The following is a 25,655-nucleotide window of genomic DNA, read 5'->3' as shown; positions in this document are numbered from 1 at the left end:
TGTTATCCATTGTAGATTTCTTTATGCATTGTTTCGACAATGCCATTACCACAATTTATATTTAGCGCGTCCAAAAATCACACACGAGATCCATCTATCGTCTGCGATATCGCACCGTCACATCTCGGTGCACTCTCTTACACTGTCACAATGATGTATACACTGATCTATGATTAGAAAACAACCCGTTTTCTTACGCCTTCTACTTTTATATCTATTCTAAATTATATCTTTTTATTTGATGTCATTATATTATATATCTATAATTATCTTTATCAATACAATATTAATAAATATAGATACCACGTTTTCAAATTATTTCAAATTATCCATACATTTCCCCATACGTATAATTATTATTCGCATTCCTACAATCTGTAGGAATTGTGTTGATCTTCACCTTTTCATTTCTTCATTTCTCACTCAAAACATGCTCAAAACACGCGCAAGCACACATAAAACAATCAGCAACAGCGCCGTTGAAGGATATTAGTTCCACTACATTAGTTCTGGCCGATACGGTAGGGTGTGACACTGAATGGTAAGGGGGCTGTAGAGCCCCCCGAACGTGAGACAGAAAAATACATTAGGTGATTATTCTACTCCTATGTATGTATACCTCGTCAGTGCTATACAATTGTATACAATCAAATTTAAAACGCGAGTAAACCGGTACATAAGTTACTAACATTAACTCAGTGTCGTTGTTAGTACGTTAATATTTATGAGTGGGTTAATGTGAGGTTAAAATACGAAAATGTCAGAAGCAGAAATTATAGGTGATCTAGTCCAAAAATTGATTCTTTCTCTGTGTGGAGATCAAAAGACAGGTAAAGTTGCACATTTTTATTTACAACAAAAGATAAATTCTATAAAAAAGAAATACAGAAAAGAAATTAAATGTAACAGAAAATAATTTCTACAATACATTGTAAACCATCTTTTGTATTGATAGTCTTAACCTACAAATCTTTTTTTTTAATGGACTGAATGACTTCAATCTTACCATAAGGAATTGAATAATATCCTACCAAATATTTTTAATGTTAGCAGGAATATTATATATAATTGTTATTTTTTCTTATCTAATTGAGAATACATATATCTCTAAAATAATTAGATGTTATTATCACTATTTATACCAAGACTTTATTTATTTTGTAATATAGATGTCAAAATTGTTTGATTCAAATGAATAATTGGTTTGACAGGTCCTTGTAGTACTTTTATAATATTAAGTAAATCATTTTTTAAGCTAACCATGCTTTAAGTTATTATAGTAAGTTTTATAGTTATAAATAATGTAAATATATATAGTTTATTATATAGACAGCTTGCCTAACTTTTTATGTCTCATATTGGTTTTAGAAGTAGTAAGAAAATGGATGCGTTTTGCTCTAGAAGTCTTATCATCATCACAAGGAATAGAAACGTTACAAGAAGATGAAGTTACTATAGCAAACCATATAAAAGATAAATTATCACGCAGTGATACAGTACAATTCGACAAATTATTTCATGATTTAAAGGATGGGGTACGCTATACATTTTACATAATACATTTTCATTTAGTATACAAGTTTTGTTCCGGATGAATATATTTTAACCATTCTATGATTGACTATTAAATTATATTATCTCGCAATTATTTAAAATATCATGAAATCTTCCTATCTATATAATTATTTGCATCGAAGGAATTTTTTTGGTATAATCGGACATTTGAATAGAAAATTTAAAAAAAATGAACTACTTCTTAATGTATTTTTTTAAATAAAGATGTCTATGGGCGATTTGCGACCACCAGTATTTTAGCTTTTAATTCTGAGGGATCTAAGCTATTCCTTTAACTTTGAGAACTGTTTTTACCCTTTTTACGTCTCATCATGCTCAAACTTTATTTCATATATACATTTTTACTTTTTAGCCGTTAAAAAACAGAACCCAAATTCTAGTGTTCTTGATAAATATGTCCGAAACTGGCGATAATCTGAAGAAAAGAATTTTTTCAGTTCCTGATTTAAAACTGGGTTTAACCGCAGCTCATGCATCATCTAGTGGTAAGTAATATTAAATATTAATAAATGAGGTTTGAAATCTGTCCAGTTCGCGTGCCCTACTGTTTATATGAACCAGAATCGGTGGATTCAAGCTCTATTTTCTCAAAATCTCTACAATGTATTTAATTTTATTTACTTATTATATTACATGTCACTGTTTTATATTTAGCGACAACACCAGACGTGCATACACCACCGCAAATCGTATCTGTGAATAATACAGAGAAAAGTTCAAGGGATTTTCTAACGAGATCTAACAGAATACTTGGTGAAGAATATATTTCCGAAGAGATACTAGTCCAGGATCTTATATATTCTTTTCAAGGCATCGAAGGAAAAATATTAAAGTTGGATTCGAATTATGGTTTTCAAATAGACCCTATGCTAAACATTGATAGACCTCGGAAACAATCTACATTAAGATTGAGTGAACTTGGACATTTGCACAATATAATACAAAAAGGTTTAGAGAGAATATCAGCTGCTTCAAGCGGGCAGGTGGCTGATAGTTTTGTTGCAGCTTTGTATTCTAAATTGTCTGAATATTATAGGTTTATAGCTACTATACAAGAGGAAGTAAACAGGTATATTATTTTATTAAGTCTTTCTATACAAGACTAGCTTTCACCTTTTGAAGAATATAATATTCAAATACAAATTTCCGAATCAGCATTTTATCATGACTTATAATTTATTTTGCTACATTACAGAGCACATTTACAATTAGGATTATATAAAGTTACTCTATCACATTTACACCTTTGGGCATACGAACCTTTAGAAACTTTAAAATGGTTGGCAAGTATGGTGAGAGCTTGTCAAGGTCAGAAAGGTGGTGCTCTTGCCTCTGCAGTATACGAATTTAGTAATTATGGAGATGCAGATGTGAAGAAGTTAATCAAGGAAATCTTGGAAAGTGTCTGTGATCCTTTATACAATATGTTGATAAAGTGGATTGCTGATGGTGAATTGGATGATCCGTACAGGGAATTTTTTATTGAGACTTGTGCTGATATTACTGGAGAGAGAATGTGGCATGAAAAATATCAAGTTCGTAATAGCATGCTTCCATCTTTTATTTCGAAATCACAAGCTAAAAAGATTCTGGGCACAGGAAAGAGTATTAACTTCTTACGTGAAGTATGTAAAGACATTACACCTTGGCAAGGCAAACACACAAACATGTTTAAAAATTTTACTGAAGAATACAAAGGTACCCGCAACAATTTACATGTTACGGAAGAAGTTATTTTGTTAAATCTAGAAGTATGCGTTTCAGTATCTCTAATATTTGTATTTCTTTTTTTTTTAGTTGATGTTCTTTTTGATATGGATCCAGATGGTCGATTACAAAATATGATGGATACAGCTTATAAAGCAACATCAACCAGAGTAGTTGAAGTACTAACAAAGCAGTATCACTTTATGGATCACTTACACGCCATTAAAGGATATCTTCTACTAGGACAGGGGCATTTTATTCAACATCTTATGCACTTGTTGGAGTAAGTAGGAGTATTTCTCAAGAGGTTTGCATTATAATTTGACAGGGTGGGCCACAAGTCCCGAAGAGGATTGAATATTTAATAACGTTTTTTATTTTTATTTTAAGCTTACAATATCGTAGCATCGTATACAATATGCCTTGTGATATGTCCCTCCCTTCTGAACGGTAATTGTACATGTATGTTGTTTTTTTTTCAACTTTTAGGCTGGAATTAGATAAACCTGCAAGCTCTTTATATCCGCACAATATATCTTCCATTTTGGAAACGGGAATAAGAGCAACTAGTGCAAAAATAGATGACTTGGATTTAGATGGGAGGCTCGATGTAAGATTGTTAGCACCATCAGAAAATGAAACCGGTTGGGATGTTTTTATTCTTGATTATAATGTTAGTGGACCCATTGGAACGGTATGATTGCTAATATCTCTATAATTATATGCAGTAAATTCTCAGCAACCTATTAAATAAATATTTGTATCTTGTTTTAATTGATTAATATTTAGATTCTGGAACCATATAGAGAAGTATATCAGACTATATTCTTTGCATTGTGGCGAGCCAAAAGGATGGAATCTATATTGTGTGCAATTTGGAAACGTCAAATAACTTCAGCAAAAATGTTTCGTAAGATGCCAGAAGTACTGACAATTCAGACTCACATACATTTAATTACAAGCAGTATGGTTCACTTGGTTCATCAAATGCAGTATTTCTTTTTATTTGAGGTGAGACCGAAAATTATTAATTATTAACGACAAAAACTTTGTGTTGTATCTTTTAAATGCTTTTTAAAAATGTGATCTCAGAAAAGATTCGATAAAATTATGTTTTTCTATTAAAAAATTAATATTATCCCTTAAATATTTTCCCATATCAAACAATGAAATGAGGCAAATATTTAAAAAGTTTGAAGATATTAATAAAATAATATTTTAAGGTAATCGAGTGTTCCTGGGATGCATTTGCAAAACAGCTTGGACAAGCAGTTTCACTAGATGACATAATCACTGCACATACTTATTTCATCGACACAATAAGGCGTGGTACTTTCCTCGATGAAAAATCTCAAGTAAGTATTAAAATGAATTAATTTTTCGTTGATATAACTGTAAATACAAATTGTTTAATAACTTCGTGATCGACACAATTTAAGAAATACTTGTAATGATATATGCTTTAGAACGTGAATGTAAACTTTCGTCAAAGTGGCTATTCGAAGCCAAGAGATGTTGGTATACCAACCACTTGGTGTATTACATAATATCCATGAAATTGCATAGGCATGTCGAACTTGATGCAATGTCTGAAGATCCACACGTAGTTCCTCGATATTGTTAAAACTTTTTTAGTTGAGGGTCACAAATTCAGGATCAATTTTTCTTTAAAAAAAGAATAACTTAGACAATATTACAGATATCATCATGAGGTAAACGAAATTTTATACGTGAAATTATGAAATTTAATAAGGAAAATAATTCACCTTTGTGTGACTAAATGGTTGTGAACAGGTGTCCATTAAACACAATTGTTTGGTTGGTCTGGTTTTCCAAGTGGACGAACGTAAGGGTGGCGGCACAAGTGGATGGCACAACTCCAAAATTTACGGGGTCTAGGTAAACAGAACAAAAACTTGCTAAATAATACCGAAAAAAAATCAAGTTGATACATCATTCACCTTGATTATTTTCAAATTTGAAAATTGAGAATATTATATCGAATTTAGATGTTGTATTATACATAGGACTTTGTAAAATTGAATTTCAATGTTTCACATGTAAAATATTGCGGGCTTTGTGTTGATACCTGTAATACATCTTTGATAAGGGATGAAGGGATAAATCTAGGATAAGAGGGGACAAAATAAATAACAATGCGATTATAAATATGGTGCGACCTGTTAACAAAAGATAGAATTATTGTACTCATAGCCTGACCGAATATATATCCGACATACATTCACATAAAGAATATTCTTTATCAGGAGCTGATGGATCATCTACGTTCGGTGTATGGGCCAATTCTGGATTTGCAGAATCTCGAAGAAACATTTCTGAAGGTTGCCACACGCGAATATGAAGCGAGATTAAATGACGCTAGTACTACTTATTCGTTAAAACGACCAGATCATACAGACCACACTGATGAAGAAGTGACGAAGCGTCAAGCTACTTTCTTAAAACATATGAACACACTTTTTATTCAACTTAGATTACTTTCAAGAACATATCAGGTAAATACTTTCATAAAAGTGCGCTCTATTGCGTGGTTAAATTTGATCTCACGTCTCAATACCATTTCAGCATAATGTCAAGCATTTATTTACTTTAAAATTGTTTACCCCTGTCTTAGCAACAGCTGAAAACATCAAAATAAAACGTTCTGTATTTGTTATAGGACAGGGTGAAGAAATTTCTCATAATGCTTGCATCTGCTGAAGATGTTTCTCTGCAATTATTAAGTGTACGGTTAGATTTTAACGAGTATTATAAAAGTAAAGATAATCGTCTCGTCGTACCACTCACATATCAACACCGGAGGTAAAACCACCAAATCATTTTGAGCTGTATGTAGATCTGATTCAGTTTGTAATAAGTGTTCCAAAATGTTAGTTATTTAAATTTCATATAAATGTATATTAATTCGTCTATACGTTTATACGGAGATCTAACGCAAAGTACAATATATATTTGAAATGTGATAGCATATTCTTCAAGTATTCAACGATAATACTTTTGTACCATTCTAAGAAAAATAAATATGATAATTTCTATATCTTGATACTCTTTTTTTTTATCAAAATAATATAAATTTATTGCCTATTTCAATGTGATACAGATAATAATATTAGCAGGGCCCATTCTATTGTTATGATTTGATTTTCAAAGTAGCGAATTCTACGCCTTTTTGTAGCTCTTTCTCCAACATTACCTGCCATTGCATAATCAAATATTGAAAGACTTATTCCGGTATTTTCCCGCCAATATCACTGCCCCACTACCTTTTCCTCATAGTATAGATCCTACATACATACGTTATTGTTTTGGGCGCGTATGCGCGATGAAACGCGGTCCATATCTCATCCCTGCCTCAGGCGCATACTGTATGAACTACGCATGGCGCATTAGGGCGACACTCGTGTCAGTAGGTTTTTCACAATACTGATAAGGCATTATTGTTAATGAGTTTTCTTTTGTTAGTGGTATCCCCTGTAGGCCTATTCCACTATGTCGCATGATAATTACGGAATATAAGTATAGAAAAGAAATTTGATAAATAAATTCTCCATTCTTCCTATGTTTTGAAGAAGTCGGCTCCTTTTCCTTCCATGGTTTGTCTTTATGAACAGGAGATACCACTGACAAGTAGTGAAAAGGAATTTTTTAAGTCAGAACAAATAATTCTGTCACTGAAATCTGAGTGACGTAACAGTGAACATGGTTACAGTACAAAATGCAAAATCTTTTTATTTCACATTATAATTTATTAATTTTAATTTGGCAGCTTCGCATGCAGCTCGCATCCATATGCCTACTGCGTGTGCATCAGGACAAGGAGATTTAAATTTCTGTAACATATTTTATACAATTTTGTTGAATTATCAAATCCGAAATGTTATTTTCATACATGAATTAAAAGATATGTTAAGCAAGTTGATACAAATAACATACTGTATTTTGTATGTTTTTACGTTAAAAGATTATATATGTGTACATACGGTGTCTACAGTAAAATATTCAGCAGCTTTGACGGCTGCACCAAAAGCAGCAATGGGGTCTACATTTTCGTTCAATGCTTTTGTCAAACTTAATTGTATCGCAGTTAAAACAGCTACAAAAATATGGTCACTTATACTAGGTACATCAAGTTCTTTTATTGCCTCATTTGCAGTGGCTAATGCATCCAACCACATGTTAGCGGTAATTTGTTTGTTAGTCTCATATGTTGAAAAAGCCTATAAATATCAAACTTTTAAAAAAATTGTTCATAAAACGACGATATTGTATATCTTACCTTGGCAATATTATGAAAAAATAAAGAATAAAGTCCTCCTTGTATATCATCTATTGTTCTTTCAATGATATGACTAATTTGCATGAATGCAACGCATGGATTTATACTCAATATTTTATTTTCCTAGAAAATTGATTTTATTAATAGAGCTTTATTAGTTTTTATTTCACACGTTATAATGCATTACCTGGATGGCTTCTTTTAGAGCTTGAGCTCCATTTGTAAGATTTGTACCATAATCTCCTTTCCCATATTCTTGGTCCAATTTGTTCAGTTGGTTTGTGCATGCTATTACTGCTTCGCATGCAGTTAATATAATCGACATAAATTTTTTACCAGTTTCATGACACATTGATGGTCCTTGCAAATTTGTATTTTTCGGGCTATCCTACGCTAAAATTCCATTTATGTATTGTTTCAAAATAATAATACTCGGTAACTATGGTAAGATTCTATTACCTTACAATATTTTCCTGGTGTACATAAAGTTATTTTACCATGCTAGAAATCAATACAATATAATTACTATAATATTATAATAATTTATGAGATAGTCTGGTGTATTACATCTGTTATTCCCAATATATCTGAAGTTAGTATTCTTGGCCAAGCAGGTGCAGATGTTGGAAAGTCCAAATATTTAATTAAGACAGGCATAAGTGACAAATTTAAAACACAAATGTCAAAACATTTAGTATCAGAGATTTTTAACAATGGTTTTATATATATTCTTTTTGCTTGTAAACCACACATTTCTATTTGCTTCAAAACGTCTAAAATAAAAGTATAGATTCCCAAGTGTGTTGACCCTAAAAGATGAAGAAATAGCTCGAAATTTTGATTTATATCAGTAAATGATTGCAACTTGTAAATATTAAAATGTTTCCTAATACCATAATTGTTTATTAAAATTGCAATCTCCTGGTTAATAAAATATTTGTTTGTGTTACGCAGACTTTCCTTACATTTATCTTGAAACACTGAAATTAATGAACTTACAAAAGGTTCAAATGTGTATTCGGTTAAATCTGAAAACATTCATGTCACATATAGTTTCTATATGAATCTTTCTTCATATTCTATAAATACTGTAGTCTAACATTATTCAATTTTGTCAAAATCTAAATACCTGTTTTCAAAATTTGGAGTTTCTTGCTGTTTACAAGGTGATTACAAAAGGAATATATCTCATCTATATGTTTCCCTTCTTCTGACATAGCACCAGCTATTTTATACAAAAACTGTGTAGCCAAAAAACATTGTTCCTCTGTAGCAAGTTCAAAATTCATGGTTACCAAAACCATTTTAACATTATATCCTTTTTCAATTGCACGCAACTTTGCCCATGTAAAATTTATAGGATATGCAGCATAATTGGGTATAATTAACAATATCCCTGTAAACAAGTATTTAAAATTTTTGAAAATTATAATTAACATTCAATTTCTAAAGCTTAATTCATATATCATAAATAATAAATTTCTGTACCAGAAGACTCGTCTAATCCAATTTCTTCTATAACTCTCAAAATATTATTTTTTGGAGGTGCAGTTTTATGTCCTAAAACTGCAGCTGTTAACATACCAGGACCCACAAATTCTGCACATGGTAATTCGCATCCTCCTCTACCACCAGATATTAACTTGACCTATGTACATATTAAGATACACATCATTATTAATTTCTATGTAAAAACACTTTTGTACGTATAACAATGCATTTACCTTCCCTATCATGTTTGTATAGTCTCTACGTAAAACTGCCTGACAATCTTGTAATGTGATTAAACCATTGTGTACAGCCGCTATACCCAAAAGACTATTATCTATTAAAAGCTCAGACATTTTTTTTGTAAACTGTGCACAATCACGAAGATATATTCACAGTAAAAAAACTGTGCAATATTAAAATATTTTTCAGATATTAAGAATTTCTTTGAAAGCACATAATAAAATGTGCTTGTATATCTCAAGAAGGTTATTCAAGGTATAAGTCTGTATTAAAAAATAAAATAGCTTTTAAAAAGTTTGACTACTGTATTGACACAAATAAAAATAAATTACTGATTTGTTCAATTATATTAAAAAAATAAACCTTTTTAGATGTTTTTAAAGATGATGAAATCTTTATTTTCTGATGTGTCAAAACTCTAATGTTTTGATATCATGTATGTTTGTTTATGATTTTTTTAAACGTTATCTTTTCATTTTATCAAGTTATACACATATATACATATATCCAGTAATACATACAGGTTATATTATATTATATTCTAAACTCCATTTAAAAAGTCATGTGATACACTACAAATGCGGATGTCGTATACATATGTAAAATGTGTATATGTGATGTCGTACAAGACCGACTGCTTGCATCAGAAATTTCCTCTCTACATCAATTAATTTGATTTTTCAAAAATAACTAACTACATTATCAAAATAGTTCGTTTTAACAAGATATAATAATAAACAATTAACACAAACAAACCATTTATTATACTTCAAAATTTGTATTTACTATGTATCAAAATTGTTGTGATTGTGACTGAACAAAAAAATAGGTAATTAAATTACTAAAGATTTTTCTGTAGTGGAGCCTGTCTTAAATGAACAGAGGTAAAGAGATTGAAAAGATTAAGAAGAAATTGTAATTTATTTATATATATATATATATATATATATATATATATATATACATATATAGATATAGATATATATATATATAAACTTGTATTTATTTATAACTGCATAATTCAGCCTTGAATGGCCAAATATTGCACTACATTTTGACTACTTTTGCAAACTCTGCTTTTCAAAATTATATTTCACACTAAGCTCTTATATAATTAATCTGTGAAGTGGAAATTGAAACTAAAAAACGATCACTAAACCTAGAAGAGATTAATTCGAATCAGTGTGAAATGAAAGTTTTGAGAGTAAAGTTCACAAATACATTAGGGACAAACTTTACTTTGTAAAGGATGTCTGCCTGGCAATCGTTTGACAATCTTAAACATTATCAGTCTACAAAGTTATACTAAACAACTGCTTACATAAAAGCATTTAGATACAATTGTCATAACAATATCAGCAATGTGTTATGCATTCACACAAACAATGTATGTAATATGTACATCATTCTATGGTTAAAAATCCATTTTTTCCACACTGCATTCATACCATCAGGGATTACTGTCTGTACTTAACCCTATTTGGTATGCATTTAGGAGATATATTTTCAACTTCATTATTTTAAAAACCTATGAATGTTTTTAATAACGAAATCGTCGGTCTCATATTGTATTTCGTTAAATTTCTTTAATTTGAGTTTCACATTATTTTCATCCTTAAAGTTCTGTACACGTTTACACTTTTTAAAATTGAGACAGTCTTAGAAATATGAAGCAACATTTAAAAAATGTTTATGCATTGTTGCACTGTGTACTTTGCAATCTGCTAATAATGAAAATACTTATTTGATCGATGTAAATTAATTGAAATGCGAATGTTTAGTACATGCATATGTATATATATATATTATTTTGTAGAAAATTTTCAATGACTAAATTTGAACTTGTATGAAAAAAATTTCGTTTATAGTGTAATAAAAAAGTGTATAAATTCATTTATGTATATAACGAATGCACTATGTATGTATATGAGACTGTTGATTCACCAATTGCAATTCCATGGTTAGCGAACCAAGTTCATCTTTACACTTCCAGTTCAACACTATGCAATAATTCAGTGAGCCGTAACTTGCATTTACAATTAGAAATAGACTAATCTTCTCAGCACTGTTCACCATTCTGTACTACTTCAAAATTTATCTTCGTAAGTTCTATCAACTTCTCTTTCTCTCAGAGCGATTTTGTAATGTTGTTAAATAATCGCTTGCCCCACCAAGATTCCAAATCGAATGGTTTAAAATCTGAAATATCATAATTAAATGAAAATTTCGTGAATTTCATAAACAAGAAAAAAATGCTATAACCTAATAATACGTAAATTACATAAATAAATTAAGTGTACAATTTTTTTAAGCATAAATATTGTATCACAATATATTTTACAGACATCTATTTAGAACAAACAACTAAAACTCACCTTGAAGACTATCATTTGGTTCTCCATCATTATAATACACTATAGAGTTTGGACCTGGAATATAAATTCATATAAAATCATTAACACTTGATAAATTTTTAAATAAAATTCATGATACTTTCAAACTAGTTATATAAACACAAGGTTACAATATTTTTCAATACATTTATAAATATTGATGAGGACACATCAGTTAACATTTTTTTTTGTGAGATATAACATTTAACATAACTTACAGGAGGGCTCTGAACAGTCGGAAGCATCGGAAGATTCACTTCTTTGCCTTGTATTTACTTGATTCCATGCTGAAAAAATAAATTATGGATGTAATACACATTCCACATAAACACATAATATTATATGTTATGCAAGGTATGCTGTATGTATGTATGTGCACATGTGTGTATATGTATATGTACAGAATATATGTTATTTGCATTTACATTTGGACAGCTTTAAAATAGCTTTGTAAAATGTTGTATACATTACATGGTAATAGAGTATAACATTAGATTTCTGCAACCTACATTCGTAAACAAATTTAATAAGTTCCTCATGTTGTGGTGTGATAACTTCCTGCATTTGGTGCCTATGCGAATTGAGTTTAGATTTTCCATTCATATGGAAGACTGGCTTTGGTACATGGCTGTAAAATCAACATTGATTTAGTTTTATAGATTTACAGTAAGAAATATTCCAAGCCGTGTATTATATAAACTTTTCTGAAGTACACATTCATATATGACAGTTTATCTACTGTAATTTCGATTTTATAAAATTTCTAACATAGAGATTAAACATGATTGTTTTCGATGAAGAATTATGAATTGCGTAATGCTTAAAGTACAACAAGAGAGGGAGAAAAGTAACGAAGTAGGGTTAAGATGGGTTAGGGCACTACTTACCGGGTGGTCTCGTGGTTATCATCAGGATCTGCTTTACGCGTTAAATCACGTAAAGTTTCCAATCTCTCGAGATTCTGACTGATTCCTGAAAAATTATGACGTTCAACGGAGCTAATGTCATGACCGTTTCTATATTCTATTATATACACAAAATGTAATGATAATCGTTATATTCGTACCTCTTCGTGTCTTGGCGACAATTTTGCTAGGTCCTTTTGATACAGTATACATGTTCCACGTGAGAAGAGCACAATAAGAAATGTCTACCTGAATTGCGATACCAAATCATCCGAAAATTATCTTAAATTCTTATTTTCGAATCAAGTAATTTACACAAAATTCCAAACAGCAACGAATGGATCAACCGCACGGGTTGAAATGATCAGCGTGAAATACACGATGGATGAACCACGTGACCTTAGCTCGTGGTATCGCTCATGTTAACATGTTTGTATGAACATATGCGTAAGTGTATTACATAGCTGCATATGCATACATTGATACATATATGTACATATGTACATATAAATACTGTGCATATTCATGTCCCTGAAACAATTTGAAAAATTTTAATGCAAGTATTACTATCGCCTTGCAAACATCTGAAAACTATAAATACTTTGTGTGAACATATGTAATTATAAATTAATATTTTTAATTGTTACAGAATCATTCAAACATTAACTGTAGATACTATTATATATATATATATATATATTGTCTTTTTATATTACGTACATAGAGCATTCGATAACAGGTGAGAGAAAATTCAAAGCATCATTCTCCATGATAACATACATAAAACGATATAATTAAAGACAAGATAATTACGAAATCGGCTTTGTTCTTTTCGGTGTTTAAAGAGAAAAATTTTTTTGATCCGCCGATAGTGGCGCGCACGAGTTAGGTTAGTCTGCGGTAGTAGCGCAGACTGATTCATGTAACACTATTGGTGAACGTTAGTTGTTAATAACTAAGAAGTAATAACGACATCACAACATTTTCGCTTTCAATTTTCATCTATTATTGTAACGTAGAATCACGGTTTTATTGTTCTCTCACCTATTGCATACAGTAGCAATATTATACATATATATTCTTACATAGTAAATTGTATAATCATTATTGAAATTAATAATATAAACATTTTTATCAAAGGCAAAGAGAATCCCCATTATCATAATATCTATTCCTACATTCTTATACTATGCACTATGCATCATCATTATCATTATCATCATCATTCTCATTTCCTCTCTGTTAATATCCAACACCTAAAAAACAGAACAAATGATTCTTGCCGATATTCCCATAAGTGGTAGTGTAATAAGCGGCAGGAATCATCTGCTCCTGAAAATCTGAAAATAGCGCCACTACACCGTAGCGGCAAAACGCTCAAACTGTTAGCCAAACGTTACCGACCGAGTAACCGGTTTTTTAGTGCCACCTGGCGGTGGAATCCTGAACACGAATCGGCTCAAAGCTTGAGCGTTTCGCCACTACGAGGTAATGGCGCTGTTTGCAGATTTTGCCGGAAGTTGTACGTGGCGCCACCCAGCGAAGGAATCCAGAAAACTAATCGGCTACAAGCTTGGGCATTTCGCAACTACGAGGAATGGCGCTGTTTGCAGATTTTGCCGGACTTTATGATGATGCAGGTTCTGGTCCAGACTAAAAACATGATGCAGGTTCTGGTCCAGACTAAAAATTAGACTAGGGGCAACAATATACCGGGGACACTAAAATCCCGGGCGTGAGCACTCTCATTTGTTCTCTGGCTTCAACTTGTCATGAAATTTTACACTCAAATATCGATTCTAATGCACAATCATATGGATAGGAATTTAGAGACAAATTTTGGTGCAAAATTCAAAGCAAATTGTTTGATTTTAACATTCAAATCTATATACATACAAGCAGGTTCGAAATTGGAATTTTTCGAAAGTAAAGGCCATATTTATGAATATTTTGGAACGTATGTACTATAAATTAAAAAATAATGTTACAAATAACGAATTTCTTTCAACAAAGTTCCTCGAAATGCAAATTAATCACATTTCGCTTGTGTACAGATAAATGGAAAAAAATCGTTATACAATACAAAATTTAAATATGCTGACGAAACAGACGACATTCTCAACCATCTGTAAAGTAATAAGATTCATCTTGCATGAATATCCTGCTTTATTGTGTATTCTTGATTACTCGATACAATAAACAGAAAACACGAGCAGAGATAGTAGTCTACAGCGAGATTAAATCGAGAGACACGGTAAAGCGAGTATGCAGTTATGAAACACTGCCTGCATATGACTCGTCAATTCAGTTTACATATGTCACGAAGTTTTTGTTGTTATCGGTTTTGATCATTTACATACGTATCTGCTGTATGATAAATATGAAAAAAGTGTAAGCTTATGTACATTCTACAATAATAAAACTCAGTGCACTTAAAGTTACGGTGTTCGTCGCTATTTCTTCAAAATAATACATTATTAGCAAAAATATTTTACTATTTCATTTTAAAATAAAGTATTCACTGTTAAAAATGATACAATTCAATTTGTAATTTTATAAATTCAAATATTCGAAGATAATCTTCTACTTATTATTTTGCATTCTTTTTTCTTTTTTATTATCACATTCATGAAATTGCGTAAATAATCTTGATTCTATATATATCATGTTGAATATTTCGTTGAAATGAAACTGTACTTTTAAAATCACAAACATAAGAATTACTTGGTGTCAATATTATTCCTATAGTATAGCTTCAGAACATATAATTACTTGCAATAGCAGTACACATGATTGTAACAATACTAGCAATAATAAATTTATATTACTCTATGACAATAATACTCTTATGAAAATAAAAATTACTACATTAGTAAATACATAGCATATTTATACATAATATAAAATAATAGGGACACAGTTCAATTTAACATAGAAAAATACTTTCGTCTATAGCTCGATTAAAGAAATATTCATCCGTCCGCATTCGAATTTGCAGATCGGAAAAATGCAATTGCAAATGCAATGCAATTAATTATTAGTTTTCATGTGACATTTCAAGGCATGAGATACAACACATTGCGACATAAATGTTATTTTGGATACAATGTGTTCTATTTCATATATACAGATAATATAAATTAGTCTATGTTCATATTATATACTCGTATAACGTTTATACGCAACAATAATTTTTAAATGTAAAATAAGTTACTCATTATTATGAAATTTTTACACCATAAAGAAATGCTAATTTACGGTCGCATAGTGTCAATTACGTTTTTAAGTACATACAAGCGGATAGCGTTTCTTTTCTTTAATATTTCCTTTTTATTCCGAACTTAAATTGTCAAGGATTTGAAAATACCGAAGATGTTAGAAATATTAATTTATCAGAGAGAGATCTCCGATGACTGAACCATTTCAAAATTAATGTCTACCTTCCGAGTAAGAAACGTAAGCGTTAAAGCAGTATTTAAAGAGCAAATAAAGATTTATCCTGATCTTTATTGATTTGACGCTGAATGTTTGAATTGCCGGAATTAGTAGTACTGCTCGTAGTGGTGGTAGTTGTAGTGAATGTTGGTAAAGCTTCAGCGGCAGCAGCTCGTTCTGCCAAAAACCGCTCAAATTCGGAGGACGTTAACGATTCTTGGTCGTCATGCGCTCCTGGCTAAAAAAAGAAAAAAATAAGTATAATTTTTTAAATTATAACATATATGTACACATTGTAATTTACTGCACAGAGCAGTTGAAGGTATTCCTTAAAAAATATTCCAAAGCAGTGTAGCGGTATTACATAATTTTGAACGATTACAGTATGATTTACAAAAAAGAACGTTCGCACTACACATAACTCACCGTGTGGTCTAACCAGGCTGCCATTTCATTAAATTCAGACTCCCGATTCAGCTAAATATCAAAACAAAGAGAACACAAAATAAACACGAACACATTAAACAAAATACAAGAGAACCAAGTAAATATACGTATATATGTAGGCAAAAATGAAGCATAAGGAAACGTAAGAAATAAAGTTAAACTTTTCATGCTCTAAAAAGCTATGCATCAAAAGAAAGCATCTTTGGGTTTATTGGATTGAAAAGAACATGATGCCTCGCTTTATTATAAAAGTCAATAAATTATAATACTCTTACCTTTTCTTAGGACAGATAATTTTAAAGCTCATTGTACAAATTTATAACCGAGTGTTTTAGATGTGCATAATAACATTTCAACAATAAAAAAGATTAATAAAAATTTATAAGAGCACCTTTAGTGCTTCTAGTAAACTTACTCTTTCTGAATAAATACAGAATATAATATACATGTATTAGCTAAATGCTTTGCAATAATGAATGTAGTAAGGATAGGGTTTACGCACAGAAGTAGCAGTGGTAGAAGCAACTGTAGAAGCATTCTGCTGAGGATATTTAGGATTATTGCGATTGAGGATCGCTGTATTGAGGCTTCCTCCGCTCACCTGCTCCAAATTGTCCTCATACTTGCTACCACTAGAATAAATACAAATTAATAATATATTGTGTGAAATTCTTGAAAAATTCGAAGAAATGACATTAATATTAGAAACCTGTTTTTTGTTGTTTCGTATGTTGCGTTGCGGGACTGTGCAAACATATCAAATTCGTCATTGTCACCTTCTTTTCGTTCCTTACGTTCAGTTTTCGGTTTATCGCTACTTTCAGATATACCTAGAATTAAATGTAAAACAAAATTGTTATTGTACCTCTTCTATTCAGTACAAATATCTAATACCTACCCATTCCTGTTATCTGCTTCTCCAAAGTGTCAGTTTCATCAGATAAATCTATAAGCGAATCACCTTCTTGTTTCTTAGATGCTGTGGTAGAATCACCATTCGGTGGGTGGCCAATTGTTTGCGCTAAAATGGTTCTAGCAGCCACCGCAACATTTTTTGTGTATCGCAAATAACGTAAAAACAGATTATTTAATTCGTCGTTAATGCGTAATAATTCTGCTGTCATTTCATCGTGCGCTAACTTTCCAATTAAGTCAACAACTCGTTCTTGCATCAATTTACATGTTGAATGTAGTTCCTGGAACACAAAATTATACCGATGGAGCTCGTGAAAATCCATGATAGATCATAAAATTAAAAAGTCTACATACAGTTAATAGCTCTAGATCTGCAGCATCCGGTTGTTGGTTATTACTCTGATCTGAACTTGTAAAATATGCCAACATTTCTGATAGAACACGCATGTTTTCTTGTACAAAGTCAAGTTCACTTTGTAATTTAGCCAACTGATGTTCATTTAACTGAGTTACTTGTAGTGATGGTTGAACTTGAGATTGTTGAACTTGTGTCGTTGAAGAAGATACAGACTGCGGTTCGATCGTGGGAACGCTAACATTGCTCTGTTCATTTGATTCAGGTACACTCTATAATAACAATTACATACAAAAGATAATACATTGCATTTCATTTGATTAGAAATTTTTTAGTATTATGACTATCTTACTCTCTCTGGTGTAATAATGGGAGCTAGAGCATCCAAATCTGTCATTGGAAACTGTATGCCTCTTACTTTCAATTCTTGGTATACTCTTACAACTCCTTGCGTATGCGGCTGATGACGGAAAGTTTCTGCCCATGTTTGAATCAAACTCAAAACTTTCTCTTGCACCGCTGTTGGTGGCTCGTTCTTTGGTCCAATTAATTGGACCAGTTCTTGTACAAAGTCTCGCGAACAAGCAAGAGAATGAAAACGTTTCCCACAATTTTTTACACATGTTTCCAATACCTAGATTCATCAATATTGGTTTATCAAAATTGATGTATTGTTATTACAACGATTATACATAACAAATTAACAAAGTACAATTAAAAAACAATGTTCAGAACATTGTATTGTGTACAAATACATATGAACAAATAAGATCTTTCTCAAATATTTTCAAGAGTAAATTATTAACTAAACAAAAAAAAAAATAGATACATTTCAAATTATTTAATAGTACAAAGTAATTTCAACATATTATTCCTATCGTGTTTAAAATATAGATATATTACCACATATTTAAATACTAACGGTAAGAGTATACATGAATATAGTATAATTTTTTCCTGCAGATTGATTCAGTCTACGCTTAATTGCTTTAATTGCATCTCTTGGCCCATCCTCTGTTTCATTAATAATATCACAAATTTCCATGTTAAGAGTCCAATTCTCGCTTGGCAAACTACCATCTGTAGCTTGCTCTGTAATAAAACACGCAACTATTATATGCAGAATTAATTATTTCCTTTCCTTCATGCAAAACATTTTACAAATTTTGATCCATGATGAACATATATGTAAATTAGAACAAGTTCATAAAGTACAAACATTGAAGCATATTGATATACTACCAAAAAGATTTATTTGCATGGAACTTGTAAACTAATTTCTTACGTATATCTAATTGCTTAATATAATATGCTTAACAAAGGTAAATAAGAAACTTACCTATCTTCTGACCTACTGGTGTTGAAAATGGACTGACAAAAAACGACATTGTTGCGCGATATATGAAACTGCTTTAATATTCAATAACGTAACTTTGACTCACTTGTGCATATATAAGGCACGTAACAACTTTTAACAGGAACAATATTTGATAATAATTTACAAATTTCTTGTTCCGCTGAATGACAGTATCATATGACCCATACTACGATACAGACAGACGTCAAAGTGTCAAAAACACAACCAATCACATACAGTTTTTCATATATTGTATTATGATTGGTTATAGCTTTTTCTAAAACGTAGTTACTGGAGAACACAAGTTTAGCTCTGTAAGTGGACAAAAGTGTAGATTTTAATTCAAATTTCTTAGTAAGCTTAAAAATCTAAATATAATTAGACATTCTTAAATTTAATATACCGTGAAAAACAAATGTATTAAATTAATAGTATTTCAGATAGTTTTCGATGTAAGAAATTGAAAGAATAAAATAGGAATTGAAATTCTGTACAATTTACATTTTATGTATATATATAAATATACAACTCAATGTGTCATACTTACATACTTAGATGTGTACCTGTGTATGTACTTACCATGTACTTATGTATTTACATAGAGGATATGAATGAGAGTGCTCATGCTCGAGGTTTCGGCATTCCCACTTTTGTGATATCGCCTTTTTAGCATAGAACAGATCCCACATCATCTTTTTGCATGGAACAGAACCAACATCAATTTTAGCAGGGAACAGAACCCACTTCTGTATTATTAAATCTGTGGCATGGATCAGAACTAGCTTCAACCAATGCTTCGTGCGAGATTATTATTCATCTGAAACTGCTTTGTGCGCGTTCCATGCAAAAAGATGATGTGGGATCTGTTCCATTCAAAAAGATGATTATCTACCCTTCTCTAATGATAGAAAATTTCCCTAGCGGCGAAATGGCGAAACGATGAAAACGAGAGCCCTTTCTTAGGCTGCGATATTTAATGATTGATTTACAAACACTCACGCACACGCACACACAACAGAAAATAACAGAATATAACGTGATATAACGATACATATCAATACATATGTAGATACATAAACTAACGATGCAGCTTGAAAAAGCACGTTCGTTTAAACACTCTTGTATGTTCTACAAAGTAATTTTAACTAATTGTTTGTAAAATTATGAATTCTTCTGCTTTGTCGTCTGGTACTTTGGGGCATTCACCAGGACAGAGAACGTCCGAATCTCAAGACTCAGAACTAACCTCCAATGGAAATCAAACATCAAAAATCATAAATCAGATGAAATGTGAATTACAGGAACAAAAGCAACAGAAACGTTTGCTTCGAGAGTTACACCTGAAACGAGTTCAGTCATTGAGAAAAGAACTAGATTATATTAAAGCAACAGAGTGGAGGTATCAGCCAATTGATCGGTACGTATAAACAATCATGTTTTGGTTTTTGAATTGATCTTTAAGTGTAAAGTTTTAATTACAATAATGTTTGCAGGTATATGGATAGAAATAATAGAAATTAAACATGTTTTCATTAATATATACCTTCGCAAAATACATTGTAGAACATAAATTAACCATTAAAAATAACGATGTGGACGAAATTAACAATGTTGTAGCTCATATTGAAAATGCCTACAAGAAAGATACAAAAAAAGAGGAATATTTTAATGAGAATGATGGTAGTTATAAAACTGGAAAGATTACTTTCATTGCAACTGATTATGTTATGGTCGATAACTTCTATGTATGCGATAGAGAATCTATCTCTACAGTAAATAATTTAGAAGTAGGTGATAAGGTTTATTACTCGACCTTGAAACAAGGTTCTGAAAATGAGTATAAAATAAAGAAAATTATTTATGTAGTAGATGATTCATGGGATGATGCGGTTGCAGAATCTCAAACAGAGCTTACTGAAACACAAACACTCAGTAAATGTAAGATTGGCAAAGTAGTTGAATGCAAGAACCGACAGTTAATTGTTGAACCTAATGAGATTCGTGTTAATTTGAATGACGTCCAGTCAGAATTTATTCCTGTAATTGGAGATTGGTTACAGATTGAAGCAGATGTAGAAACTGATAGTAATAGCTTTGATTCGAATGAAGAAATCTTAAAGATAAAAAGAATACAACCCTTACGATCAAAGTTTGACATAGGAACTGTATCCAGCTATGACTCTATTAAAGAAATTGGTGTTATTGACAAAGATATTGTATTTAACAAAAGGATATGCGATTCAGGTTATATTCCTTGTGTTGGTGACAAAGTAGTTCATGATAGCATTGAAAGTGACCAAGGATTTTATACATGGCGGTCATTAACTGTTGTTCCAATAGTTCAGGTAAGTTGGAAAATGTATATTTGTTTTAACAAGCTTGCAAAAGCTTTGGACTACGAACATATCAAAAGTACTTATAGTACCTACTATGATAAAGAGAAAATCTACTTTTCAGGTTTCAAAAAAATATATCCTACCAACATTATGCAATACACCTGTAACAAAGGAAAATTTAAATGAACTTGTGAAAAATAAATATGGCATAGTAGTCACTAGTAATTTAAATATTGATTTAAACGTGTTAGAAGAGAAGAATGTAACTATTACAATAGAGAACACAAGCGACGTTCCTCATGTATTAAAAAAGGGTTGTTTCATGATAAAGAAAGCTCAGTCTCAACTAGAATTAATGCAGCCAAGAAAACTCGATACAACTTCAGTATTAAATCCTTCGACTACTTTAACCTGTATATTTAAGTGTAAAGCAAAATTTGTTGGTACAAGCGAAGAACTATTTATCTTTAGTTTTAAAGATTTTGAAATTGGAAGAGTGTTTCGTATAACAGTTAATCCGAAAAATGTAGAAAAGAAGATATGCTCCGAGACTAGTAGTAATAAACCAAGCAATAGACATATACCAGATTCAAATGAATCGAGCGAATCAACGTATATTCCAGGCATTCGCCCATGTAAACCACCACCATTCATTAAAGTACGTAATACAATATTCAAAGTCCCTAAACGTTATTGGGATTTAATATTACAATGTATAAATGAAGGAAAATCGCAAACCGAAACTGCAGACGATGTAGGAAGTGCTGTACCTGTTCTATTAGAAAGACTCACCTTTCAATCATACAAAGATCGATTTCATGCTTTACTGTACTTGGAAGAAATTGCTCAAGAAATAGAAATACAAAGATACAGCATCGAAAGTGTAATATTAAGACCCTGTGGGGAATATTTGGTAATGGAAGTGCCTGGTCTTGCTGAGAAACGTCCGTCGCTTATTATCGGTGACAGAGCTATAGTATCCTTTAAATGGGATAGTTCTCAAGGTATGCTTGTAACTACTAATTCGTTATGTATGAGTGGAGGTGTGCTAGGACTCGATGGTTGGGGCAGGTCGAGACGAGTTGAGTTTTTGAAAATTTCGGGATTCCTGAGAATATTCGAGAATACCAATATATTCGAGGACCCTAATATGCTCAAGAATCCTGAATATTCAAGAACCAGTTTCGATTCCAACTCCAGTTCCAGCTCCAACCCGACATTTTCAAGTTCTCGCACACCTCTATGTATAAGCAAGACATAGTCTTTGCATATTTTTTATTCTATTTTTCTATTTTTTATTCTATTATACTGGATATTCAATTTTATAAATATAAAACTTATCTATTCGTCTATCTAGAATACCACTGGCAATGATGAGTGTACATGAATAATGAATACACATAAGAACTAGTAGTTTGAAAAAATCATTTCATAACCAGTGTGAATTTGTATAATGAATCTGATGAAAATTTAATGTTTAAAATAGGATCAAAGAAGTATGAAGGATTCATTCATAAAGTTACAAGCTCGGAGATTTTTTTGAAATTTAATCAGAGATTTCATGAACAATATAACTGCGAAGATTGTCAAGTGATGTTTAAATGCTCTAAAACTGGTCTGCAACGTTGTCATAATGCTATTAATGTAGCTACTAACCGTTTGGGTTCAAACTTTTTATTTCCAACACGTGTAATTGGAAAAGACTCTCAATTGAACCTTGAAGAAATTGATTTATTAAATGATACAGCTCCAAAATCGGTGACTCATCGGCGGACTGATTCTGTATCATCGGAATCTTCTTGTACCAGTACCAATACATCCATGAGTAATAAATCTGGTAATACATCAAAATCATCTAAAAGAATGTCAGTTGTAGAAAGATTATTTAATGTTAAATCGACAGAAGGAAACGCAGAACCTGCAATCAACTCTGCTGTAACAACAAAAGATAATCGCCAATCTATTGGAACGAACGTAACAAGAAATGAAACAAGTATAGAACTGGTCCCTCCCGAGAGTACTGAATTGGAACCGTACATCTCGCAAGTGAGAAAACGAAAATTAATTTGGTTCAACAAAAACTTGAATTACTATCAGAAAGAAGCTGTGAGGAACATATTGAAAGGGCATGCACGGCCATTACCTTACGTAATATTTGGACCTCCCGGTACTGGAAAAACTATTACACTTTGTGAAGCAATTTTACAGATACTATCAACAATACCAAGCAGCCGACTGTTAATTGCAACGCCGTCTAATAGTTCAGCCAATCTGATAGCTGAAAGACTGTTAGATAGTGGAACTCTTAATCCTGGTGACATGGTATTTCTCATATAATTATAAGTATTATACAAGATGTTCACGCTATTACTAGCCAACGTTGTTCGTATTCGTATACGATACAATGACCGTCAAGGTCGTACAACATCAGAAATGGAAGAAATATTTTGAATATTTCGTACCAATACGTTTACAAGTATACTTTATTGACGAGGCTGCAGTAAATGTTCAATATGACTTCCTTGTGCATGCATACATATTTCGACTCTATTAATTACATTCTTGGTAGCTTCTAATGTTGTCTGAGATATTAATGCACATGATTGCGTTATTTTGCTTGAAAACGCTGTCTAGTAATAGCTTGAACACCCTGTATGTTATAGTAAAATTGTAGAGATTAAATTTGGTTTCATTTCGTGAAGGGGATATTCTGGTAGTAGCATTTTTTGTCAATTATTCGAAGAAAGTAGATTTTCTTTAAACTTTTGGATTAAAATACATCCTTAAAAATAATAAAAAAGAAGATACTACATTCTTTCTACAATATAACGGTACAACTTATAGTCTGTCTGTTTAATAGGTACGACTTATAGCTCATCACTGTTTGGGTAATGATTCTATACCTGAAAAGTTATTGTCATACTGTGCTACTGCAGAATTAGGAGTTGAGAGAACACATGAAAGTGTAAAAGATAAAGGAGTGGGCCCAAAATTAAATTGTAATGTACACACACTTGGACGACATAGAATTACCATTGGTACATGTATCGCATTAGGAATATTGCATAACATAGGCTTTCCTCATGGACATTTTACGCATGTGCTAATCGACGAAGCTGGCCAGGCAACAGAACCAGAAATCATGATTCCACTGAATTTTACACATTCCGATCATGGGCAAGTAGTGCTTGCGGGCGATCCATTGCAACTTGGTCCAGTTGTACAAAGTAGAATAGCTAAGAGTTTTGGTTTGGATGAATCATTTTTAGTCAGATTATTACGACATTTCCCATATCAAAGAGACCCTAACGGTTTTCAAACTCATTATGACCCTCGTCTCGTCACAAAGTTAGTTATTAATTATCGAAGTTTACCAGAAATTGTGGAGTTATCGAGTTCCATGTTTTATGATTCTGAATTAGTATCGCAGGTATGTATAGATACAGGAATACTTATCGTTAAACTTATACTTTATAAGTTCCTTGATGGAGGTCTAATCAAACAATGTATGTAGGTATCTCCCAAAAGAAGTAAAGAAGCTAAGCTTTTACATGAATTATCTACTGAATTACCAGAAAGGGAAGGTTCGCCACCAGCTATAGTTTTTCATGGCATAAATGGAAAGAACTGTAGGGACAATGACAGTCCTAGTTGGTACAATCCTGAAGAAGCTACGCAAGTGTATCTTTACCTACTGAAACTATACAAATGTGGTCTTTCGCCAAATGATATTGGAATTATAACTCCTTACCAAAAACAGGTTGATAATTTAAATTTGATAATTTCGAAAATAAATGTAAATTATTTCGTATCTTATTTATTCGAATCTTTTCATCTAGGTTCTCGAAGTTCGTGATTTACTCATGCAATTAGATGTGAAGTTACCAAAAATTAGTAGTGTCGAAGGATTTCAAGGTCAAGAACGTAACGTTATCATTATTTCAGCTGTACGGTCTTCTAGCAACTTTGTAAACGATGATATTAGACACTCGCTTGGATTTGTTGCTTGTCCCCGAAGACTTAATGTCGCAATTACGCGTGCTCGTGCTTTGGTAATAATTCTGGGAAATCCGAGACTTTTATCTCAAGATCCATACTGGAGAAATGTGTTAACATATTGTATCAATCAGGACTCTTATACTGGATGCAGTTTTGTGTTTTCTGAAGACACACAACAAATAGACTAACGATTCATAGCAATA

General features: G+C 31.6%; 5 protein-coding genes across 14 annotated transcripts; 2 read left to right on the top strand and 3 right to left on the bottom strand.

The window, feature by feature from the left end:
- Positions 1-527: 527 nt before the first annotated feature.
- Grip91 (gamma-tubulin complex component 3) lies at positions 528-6,360 on the top strand. Of its 3 annotated transcripts, none has more exons than XM_076801793.1 (11): positions 528-830; positions 1,369-1,535; positions 1,928-2,060; positions 2,230-2,644; positions 2,771-3,273; positions 3,373-3,565; positions 3,772-3,976; positions 4,072-4,293; positions 4,506-4,637; positions 5,550-5,798; positions 5,963-6,360. In XM_076801793.1, exons 1-11 carry the CDS (start codon positions 758-760, stop codon positions 6,107-6,109), a joined length of 2,439 nt encoding a protein of 812 aa, XP_076657908.1. In that variant the 5' UTR covers positions 528-757; the 3' UTR covers positions 6,110-6,360. The 3 variants fall into 3 exon arrangements, with proteins under 3 accessions (XP_076657908.1, XP_076657909.1, XP_076657910.1); XM_076801794.1 differs by lacking the exon at positions 5,963-6,360 and adding an exon at positions 5,077-5,181 and having other exon boundaries at positions 5,550-5,674; XM_076801795.1 differs by lacking the exons at positions 5,550-5,798; positions 5,963-6,360 and adding an exon at positions 4,749-4,883.
- A 645-nt stretch (positions 6,361-7,005) lies between these two features.
- LOC143362053 (triokinase/FMN cyclase-like) lies at positions 7,006-9,883 on the bottom strand. Of its 3 annotated transcripts, XM_076801862.1 has the most exons (11): positions 9,674-9,883; positions 9,304-9,573; positions 9,068-9,227; positions 8,709-8,975; positions 8,473-8,607; positions 8,147-8,388; positions 8,039-8,080; positions 7,767-7,967; positions 7,580-7,702; positions 7,284-7,520; positions 7,006-7,133 (listed from the first exon to the last, which is right to left on the bottom strand). In XM_076801862.1, the coding sequence occupies exons 2-11, from the start codon at positions 9,421-9,423 to the stop codon at positions 7,032-7,034; spliced, it is 1,629 nt and encodes a 542-aa protein (XP_076657977.1). In that variant the 5' UTR covers positions 9,424-9,573; positions 9,674-9,883; the 3' UTR covers positions 7,006-7,031. The 3 variants fall into 3 exon arrangements, with proteins under 3 accessions (XP_076657977.1, XP_076657976.1, XP_076657975.1); XM_076801861.1 differs by having other exon boundaries at positions 8,147-8,607; positions 9,304-9,594; XM_076801860.1 differs by having other exon boundaries at positions 8,147-8,607.
- A 1,008-nt stretch (positions 9,884-10,891) lies between these two features.
- LOC143362005 (MAPK regulated corepressor interacting protein 2) lies at positions 10,892-13,649 on the bottom strand. Its single transcript, XM_076801774.1, has 7 exons — positions 13,329-13,649; positions 12,770-13,139; positions 12,591-12,675; positions 12,213-12,331; positions 11,922-11,990; positions 11,686-11,739; positions 10,892-11,509 (listed from the first exon to the last, which is right to left on the bottom strand). The coding sequence occupies exons 2-7, from the start codon at positions 12,819-12,821 to the stop codon at positions 11,439-11,441; spliced, it is 450 nt and encodes a 149-aa protein (XP_076657889.1). The 5' UTR covers positions 12,822-13,139; positions 13,329-13,649; the 3' UTR covers positions 10,892-11,438.
- A 1,107-nt stretch (positions 13,650-14,756) lies between these two features.
- On the bottom strand, positions 14,757-19,429 carry LOC143362343 (TOM1-like protein 2). Of its 4 annotated transcripts, none has more exons than XM_076802399.1 (9): positions 19,100-19,429; positions 18,683-18,852; positions 18,113-18,394; positions 17,760-18,032; positions 17,389-17,686; positions 17,200-17,320; positions 16,993-17,122; positions 16,470-16,520; positions 14,757-16,281 (listed from the first exon to the last, which is right to left on the bottom strand). In XM_076802399.1, exons 1-9 carry the CDS (start codon positions 19,146-19,148, stop codon positions 16,084-16,086), a joined length of 1,572 nt encoding a protein of 523 aa, XP_076658514.1. In that variant the 5' UTR covers positions 19,149-19,429; the 3' UTR covers positions 14,757-16,083. The 4 variants fall into 4 exon arrangements, with proteins under 4 accessions (XP_076658514.1, XP_076658516.1, XP_076658515.1 ...); XM_076802401.1 differs by having other exon boundaries at positions 17,092-17,122; XM_076802400.1 differs by lacking the exon at positions 16,470-16,520.
- Positions 19,430-20,395: 966 nt separating this feature from the next.
- Positions 20,396-25,640, top strand: Armi (probable RNA helicase armitage). Of its 3 annotated transcripts, none has more exons than XM_076802039.1 (8): positions 20,396-20,534; positions 20,611-21,462; positions 21,575-22,457; positions 22,940-23,278; positions 23,357-23,775; positions 24,314-24,883; positions 24,968-25,213; positions 25,293-25,640. In XM_076802039.1, the coding sequence occupies exons 2-8, from the start codon at positions 20,641-20,643 to the stop codon at positions 25,638-25,640; spliced, it is 3,627 nt and encodes a 1,208-aa protein (XP_076658154.1). In that variant the 5' UTR covers positions 20,396-20,534; positions 20,611-20,640. The 3 variants fall into 3 exon arrangements, with proteins under 3 accessions (XP_076658154.1, XP_076658153.1, XP_076658152.1); XM_076802038.1 differs by having other exon boundaries at positions 22,940-23,290; XM_076802037.1 differs by having other exon boundaries at positions 22,940-23,775.
- Positions 25,641-25,655: the final 15 nt, after the last annotated feature.

The sequence above is a fragment of the Halictus rubicundus genome, chromosome 16 (assembly GCF_050948215.1).
Source record: "Halictus rubicundus isolate RS-2024b chromosome 16, iyHalRubi1_principal, whole genome shotgun sequence".
In the NCBI taxonomy this organism is placed as follows: domain Eukaryota; kingdom Metazoa; phylum Arthropoda; class Insecta; order Hymenoptera; family Halictidae; genus Halictus; species Halictus rubicundus.
This window is presented reverse-complemented; position numbering and strand designations above follow the sequence as displayed.